Genomic DNA, 8,069 nt, shown 5'->3' with positions numbered 1-8,069 from the left:
TCCAAAGCCAACGTTCCTTTATACCTGCCACTAGCGTATGGCGAGACACTCGCGCTACATTTCGCATGGTCGAACGAAGGAAGGAAGCTTCTCTGCTCTTGTTTAAAAGTAAGGAAAATGATATTTTATTGTGTGGGTGGGTTTAGAGGGATGGAATAGGGAAAACCGTTGTGATTAAAAGTGAAATAGGGAGAGAGAATGCTGACGTAGAAGCAAAGTGAGATATAGCGGGCAAAATTTAGGGGTTACCGTTGAAGATAGTCTACGCAGAACGTGAGAGCAGGAGAAAGAATACGGATTGTGAAGACAGAACTCGTAACTGCTACCTCTCTGAAACTCTGTACCCTATTCTCTAAAACTATGTATCTTGTTGGTAGAAACTCTGAACCCCATTTGCGATGTTCTGTTCTTATTCAGCGCTCAATCTACACTCAAAACGTCCGATCTCCAGTGGGATCGTGACAGGTGCCTGGTTTCTCACTGTCCCTCCTCTTTGGCCTTTGCTGTTGTACCTAGGATACACAAAATACTCATCATTCATCAGCTTGTTCGACTCGTGGTCAGTTTCAACTCGACTCGTTTCAATTTTATCACAAGCTAAGCTAGCATCCTAGCTCAGTTTGTTTTACGAGTCAACTTGTTAGCCGCAACGAGCTAGTATTTATTAGTAAACAAAGCCTTCATTGATGTTGGATGAAGTAATAAGTGACCAACTTTGTTAATTTAGTGTTGAATTCATGTGGTATAAATTGAGTATTATTGCTCATTTTTAGTGTTAAATTGGTTTATAATTAATTATATATTGTTATGTATATATGTATATTATTTTTATTTTGGCTCGTGTGATCCTGCTTAAGGCCACAAACGAATCGAGCCAACCTAATTTTCTAGCTTGGTTTTTTAACGAGCCAAGCCAAATTAAATCGAGCCAACTTATTATCTTAACGAATCACCTCGAGCTTCACCGAGTCGATTTAAGCTGACTTGATATCAGACCTAGTTTCCCATTTCTGATGTGTGTTTGATTTGCTTGACGCGGGAGTTGCTTTGACCTCCACATCTCGTGCTGTTATCGTTGGACAAAGTTATCTTTTGTCTTTCTTATTTTAGGAATAGACCTAAATGTTTAAAGCTGGATCCTGCCTAATTCAACCAACTAATAACGCCAGGCCGCCTCGCTCTGCTTGCCTAGTAATCTTAATCTCATCTGGTTTCTGCAGCGATCGAGTTGATCACGGTCCTGCGTTTTACACACAGGTCCCTTCCAAGTTAGCCGCTGAACGGCCGGTACACCTTGAGCGCGTCGACGACGTCGGCGATGGAACCGGCGGCGGCGGCGATGGAGACGAGGAGGCACGTGACGCTGAGCGTCTGGAGGCTGATCCATCTGGCGCTGCCACGAGGCACGCGGCGCTGCTTGATGTACATCTCGACGGGGAAGTAGACGGTGAGCGGCCAGAAGGAGACGGCACCGAGGAGCCCCGCCACGTCGCCGAAGAAAGGCAGCAGCATGGCGACGACGGTGGTGACGCACACGAACGCCGACCGCCACGCGAGGCGGAAAGGGCTGAGGGCGAACGGGCCGGCGCGGAGCTCCCGCGAGACGAAGGCGCTGTCCGGCCAGGCCGCGGCGGCGCGGCGCTCGACGAAGGCGAAGATGGGCTGGCAGAACACCTGGTACGCGCCCACGAGGTGCACCACGATGGCCACGTTGGCCACGTCCAGCAGCCAGAAGGGCTCGTAGAAGCCGAAGCCGGTGAGCAGGTTGTCGGGCGCGTCGTCGCCGAACGCCGCGTACCCCATGCACCCGCACAGCATGTAGAACACGGTCGTCGTCGCCACGCTGAGGCGCGTCGCCTTCTGCATCACCTTCGACTCCGACGGTGGCGGCGCCTTGATCGTGTCCTGAGCAAGGACCGGAGCAGCCCCGGGCTTTTGGTAAGGAACAGAACAGAGGAAGGAATCAAGTCAGAGGACAGCCGTGGATGTGGATGCTTTACCTGGATCTCGATGAGGATGTTGGAGAAGGAGTAGGCGAACGCGATGTCGCCGAAGGCCTGCAGCGTGTGCCAGACCTTCTGCGTGGAGTTCACGCCGGCGCCGAAGCCGATGCTGGTGAGACTGCCCTTGAACCCACCGTTGGCTGCAACAATTCGTTCTATCGATTCACTGCATGCACGAGCGTCTAAACAACCCGAATATCTGGTTCAAGAATGAATAGCTTACAGACGGTCTGTACGATTCCGAGGGACAGTCCGATAGACGAGTAAGTGAAGGACATGACTGCAGCGACAATGGAGAGCCACCATATCTGATCGAAGTCCGGTATCTGGGAGAAGACGACCTGCGCAGCGCCGAAGAGGATCATGTATGGCGTGCTGGAGCTCTTGCAGGGGTCGCCGTGGCCGTGGGTGTGGAAGCAGCCCGCCCTCCTGATGGCCTTCATGCTGATGGACGACGCGATGGTGTACCCGATGGCGACGCCGACGAGGTTGGCGTACTGGATGACGCCGCAGAAGGCGACCTTGGCGCCGCCGAGGTTGGAGCGCACGGCGTCCATGTACGTGTAGTTGCGCTTGCCCGTGTCGGGGTCGCCGGTGCGGTAGCACTCGGCGAGCAGCGTGGCGGTGTAGTAGGTGACGAAGGCGAAGAGGAGCATGGCGGTGGGGCCGGCGACCCAGCCCAGCTGCGCGATGGCCCAGGCCAGGGACAGCACGCCGGAGCCGATGACGGCGGTGATGATGTGCGCGCTGGCCGTCCAGAACGTGCCCTTGCGGCGGGGGCGGCCGTCGTCGTCTAGCCACTCGGCGGCACCGGCGTTCCCGGCCTCCGCCGACACCTCCATGGGGGGGACCAGGTGCTTGCTGTTCACTCCTCCGTTTTGAGGCGGCGGCGACGCCGGTGCCACTGAGGAGCACGAGCGAGCTAGCGAGCTCTGCCTCCTCATCGTTGTGGAGAGCGCGGCTAGGCGGGCTAGCCGGCAAATGCTCTGCGAGTGAGGAGGGAGGCTGCTAGTGCTAGCCTGGTATCCAGTTATGCAGGAAAGGCTGCGTGGGTACGGGAGGGGAGGGACGAGGCTATATATAGGTGATAGTGTGCTTGAGGTGTAATTATGTTTTGGTGCACTATCTCTCAACCATTGAAGGTTCATACATCATAAACACTAATTATGTATCTTCACTTGCAGCTCATTGTTAATAAAGTACGATCATAGATACCACAGACCATGACATGGTCAAACAACTAAAATTAATACTATAAGAGTTTGTTCGGTTACGTCTGTATCAAAGTGAATTGGAGGGGATTGAATCTCCTCTTATCTAAAGTGGATACGAGGGGATTGAATCTCCTCCTATTTAAAGAAAGAGATTCAATCACATCCAATCCACTTTTGATAGACACGTAATCGAACAATGCCTAAAGTGTTTGATACTCACAACTATCTGTTGCATATGTATTAACTTAGTTTTAAAATGCAGGTTTAAATTGTAAAATTAAGTTGTCATACAGCTTACCTGTCACATTTTCATATTTTGAATATATCGTATGTTCCTTTACATAGTGAACCGTTTACAAAATTTATTTGGCCTCCTGCCTGCGTATATTTGCTCGTGGATGGTCTTATTTATTTTGTTTTGGTTGTAGGGACAGAGACTATATATATAGATGATGAGCTGTAGTTGCTTGTTTATCTAACTAACATATAGCTAGTGCTAACCCTACGATTCCGGAAAGAGAAGAGGAGATGAGGGGTCGACGACAACTATGACACAGGTGAGGGCGAGGGGGAGGGGTCGTGGGGAGGAAAAGGGATGCTTCAAATAATATTGTCCATTAGATTTGAGTAAGGTAGATAGGGTTATCTAACAATTTGAACCGTTGGTTTTGATAGTGTGTTAAGTCTGGATGCAATTTGTTTGGTGGATTAGTGGAGATTTTGAGTGTGAGGTGATAAAATTTCTGACAAGTTTAAATTAGAAAATCTGCTAAAATATTATATTTTTATTACTGCTAAAATATAATGAATTTTGAAATTTTGTATATAATTGGAGTAAGATATGTACGAATTTGACATAGGAAAGGTATTATAGATGTACATCAGATCATGCATACTTAGGTTGGGATGACTTGGGTCTGTTTAATATAGTTTCGATCTATAATCCTGTAGCTCCGAGAGTTGATTCTCTAGTAGTATGCTTTTGAGTGATTCTTTGGGATGATTGAACTTATTTGATGAAAAATCTTTAACAAACAGTCTGTAAAGTGGTTCCTAAGGGTTAGAGTGTGGGGAGCAGTTTTTTTTGCTTCCACTCTCCTAGATTCACTACGCTCTCACTGTGGAGGAGGTCGGTCTTTTGCTGTTCAGATGTGTGAGAGTGGAGGTGTGGAAGGTTTATCAAATTCTCTCGAAGATTCTGTCGCGCTTCAAGGCATGTGTGCTAGCCATGGAGTACCATATTCAGATGGTTCCCAAAAATCTCCTCGGACCGGACATACGTAGAGCACTATAGCCTATAATGTCTCTAATGGGGAAGGGTGATTTCCACATACCTGTGTGGGCAAGCCAGATCCCCGAAAGCACTATTGCAGAGCAACCGACGACGCGCTAAGGGCATATTTAGTTTGCTGCCTAACTTGTCATACTTTGCCTAACTTTTCTGACTAAGATTAGTTCTTCAATTCAAACGACTAACCTTAGGCAAAGTGTGTCACAGTTAGCCACGAATCAAACAGGCCCTAAATCTTCCATCGGGTGGTCACGGAGTTGCGTTGAGCGCGCGGTAGGCCTGCAGCGGGTTGTGAATCCCCACTGCCACTTCTCCAATCCATACCAGAGGACCCCCAAAATTGGGAAAAATTCTATGCATCTGGGATGCAAAAACACTATTTTACAGTCCCTCACATCCATCGCCAGCAGGCCCACACGAATAAAATCGAATCCTGCCACTTGACTGCTAGGTCATTTTTTCTGTTCGTTTGGGCTTGTTGGTGATGGATGTGAGGGGCTACAAAGTGGTGGTTTTGTATCCCGTATGCATATATTTTTTTTTCCCAAAATGACGTCGATAATGCCATCAATGGAGAGGCCCCCTCGGTCCTCGCCGTCGCCGACAACGCGCTCCTCGCCGCGGTCCCCTTCCTCTCCAACCCAAGCCTAGGACTGCTCTGCACCATGGCTGTTCGAGCTTGGGCCATAAGAGCTCGATGCTTGGAGCTGGCCCAATAGAAAGGGAAATTGGCTTAAAAACTATTTCCACTCTTGTTTTGGTAATTGACGACCGTCACAACCAGTTGAGACTAACTAGTTTGCTAAGTTATGAATTCAGGTACTCAAAACATTCTTCAAGAATATCAACCCTCAAAATAGCATATCACGAAATGTCTGAGGCTCTAGTACGGACTACCCGAACAAGAGCTCTTTTTGAAAATACCACTTGGCTTCAGACCGTCTATCCCCTTCCGACGGACAATCCACGACACTGCAATGACTTCGGACAGAAACTATGCCAAACACACATTCCTACTATGGACCGTCCAAAAGATAAGTGAATATTGTCTGACACCAAGTGCGGACCATCTGACCTCATGCGTGGACCATTCACCGTTGAAGATGAATCCAACCCGAAGGTGCCGGGTTCGGTAAAATGAATTATAGCGTCCAAGCAGATTGTCTAGAGGCAAGATCGGACCGTCCGCGTAAGACTTTATTTTATATATAACGACACATTTAATGTGATTATAGTCATTGATATAGTTGTTATAACTAACCGTTGCAATTTAGCCGTTGATCTTGCAGGGGCGAACCGTCTGGACTAGGAGTGTGGACCGTCGGCGCGTGGCAGAAAGTTGACAATGGCTAGAAGGTGGTTGGGAGCCATAAATACCACCCAACCACCCAATGGCACCCAAGCATTACAACTCCCACATTCATTGCAAAGAGCAAGACTTCACTCCATCCACACTCAAAGCTTCAAAGTCCTCTCCAAGTGCCATAATTTTGTTTAAAGATCATTAGTGATTAGTGCTTTGGAGAGACTCAAGAGTGTGACATTGTGATTTTCTTGTTGCTCTTTTGGCTTGGTTTTCTTGATCGTGCTTTCTTCCTCACCTTTCTAACTCTCATCACTTATAAATATAGCAAGAGACACCTAAGTGTGTGGTGATACTTGTGGTGTCTAAGTGACCCTCGAGATTAAGAAGAAGCACTCATTCGGTCTAAGTGACCGTTTGAGAGAGGGAAAGAGTTGAAAGAGACCTGTCCTACGTGGACTCCTCAACGAGGAGTAACTTCTTTGGAACCAAAACTCGGGAAACAAATCGCTTGTGTCTTTGTGTTCATCTTGATTTACGATTTGATTCTTCCTCTCCCCTCTCTCTAGTTCTCTTTCTTGCAATCGATTTGAGTTAGCTCCCAAAGTTATTCGCATCAATTGAGCAACTCTTAGCAAGAAGAACTATTCTTCCACACTCCAATTTTGTTTATATGCATTCTAACGCTAACCCCGAGTGAAGTTTTGTGTTTAAGTTTATAAATTTCAGGTTTCATCTATTCAACCCCCTCTAGGCGACTTTCACGAATCACAAAGCTTCCCCTCTTCCCCACCATGAGCAAAAACTGTCGTTGAACTTGAAGCTATAGGCGAAGGATGCCCCGATAATGCCCTCGAGGACAAGGGACACGACAATGTGCACGGGGACAAAGCTAGCCAAGGAATTGGAGGCTGTGGCGCGCCGTCGACTGAAGATACAGATGTGGCATCACATTCAAGTGTGGACGCGAATGCATGCGAGGGATTGCAGGCCGCGACACCGTCAAGCGAGGCAATAGAGGAAGGCATGGGATTGCAGGCTGCGACACATCAGCGAGCAACGAGGTAGAGGCATGTGCGAGGTAAAGAAGGAGGCCATGAAAGGGAGAAGGTGCAGCATGCGGAAGGAGGATGGTTCGGTTGAGAAAATAGATTAATTATCTAGGTTAGTTGGTATAGACAGAAAAGATAAGGGAAATTGTTGGATATATATTGTATACAGGGAGAAAATCTTTTCGAGTATGTATTAGAATATATTCCATCCGTCCCAATTTATAATTTGTTAGACCTTTTACTAAGTTTGATCGGCTCGCGTTATTCAAATTTTAGTCGTCGATATCAGCTAGCTACATGTAGTTGTCACTTGACCACACACCATACTAGTGTTAGATGTCTGTCACTAAACAATATAATTACCAGTTCATAAAGATACCACACAAATCATCAATCACTCATTCTATATTTATCGATTTATCTTCAGTCCATATAGATAACTACTAGTACAATGGTCGTACATTGCGGTGGCACACACATTATTCGATTTAATATTAATGCACAATGATTTAATAAAAACAAACAACATATATATTATCATTGATCACAACATCACAAAAATTCTTTGCCAATAGCCAATACATTGCTGAGGTGCCACTTGAAAGCGGATGTCCTGGTGCCGACAATCCCTGTGGTACCTATCTCTTGCACCAAGGCGTGGATGTGGCCCACACTATCTAACAGGTTCTCCAAGTAGTAACGCACGAGGCCCACCGTCGTCGACCCCAACCCCTTCTTCGCATCGAGGCTGAGGCAGGAGATGCCACCATCAGACCTAGGTTGGAAGCTACACAAGCGGTCCGCCTACTTAGGCATGACACGCGAGTGGCTCGCACTCAATGCCAGGGTGGCACACGTTAGCTCTCGTGGACTCCTTGGTGGCAGGGAGCTCTCGTACGACACTATACTCTACTCGCACACCGACGAAGCAGCAAGGGAAAAGCTAGCAGAATTGGGATTTTGTTGTCGTGTTAGAACCAAATCCTCCAAAATCCCCCTCCGGCCCATAAGTAGAGGCGGAGCTAAGGGTGGTCTTGTGGGCTGTTGTTCACTTGTTCTCAAATGTTGTATATCAAGAACAAGGCAACACAATTGTTAATTATTACGGACCTTCGTCTTCCGAACCATTATCTCCACATGGGTATAACGTTCATCAGACGAAGGTCAAGAAGGACATACCTTCATCATTTTATACGTGAATAGGAA

General features: G+C 47.5%; 1 protein-coding gene across 1 annotated transcript; it reads right to left on the bottom strand.

Annotated features, from left to right (window-relative positions):
* Nucleotides 1-969: 969 nt before the first annotated feature.
* Nucleotides 970-3,063, bottom strand: LOC103650635 (amino acid permease 3). Its single transcript, XM_008676200.2, has 3 exons — nt 2,227-3,063; nt 2,001-2,143; nt 970-1,905 (listed from the first exon to the last, which is right to left on the bottom strand). The coding sequence occupies exons 1-3, from the start codon at nt 2,945-2,947 to the stop codon at nt 1,270-1,272; spliced, it is 1,500 nt and encodes a 499-aa protein (XP_008674422.1). The 5' UTR covers nt 2,948-3,063; the 3' UTR covers nt 970-1,269.
* Between the last annotated feature and the right edge of the window lie 5,006 nt (nt 3,064-8,069).

This window comes from Zea mays, chromosome 3 (assembly GCF_902167145.1).
Source record: "Zea mays cultivar B73 chromosome 3, Zm-B73-REFERENCE-NAM-5.0, whole genome shotgun sequence".
Taxonomy (NCBI): domain Eukaryota; kingdom Viridiplantae; phylum Streptophyta; class Magnoliopsida; order Poales; family Poaceae; genus Zea; species Zea mays.
The sequence above is the reverse complement of the archived record's forward strand: the minus strand, read 5'-3'. Positions and strand labels throughout refer to the sequence as shown.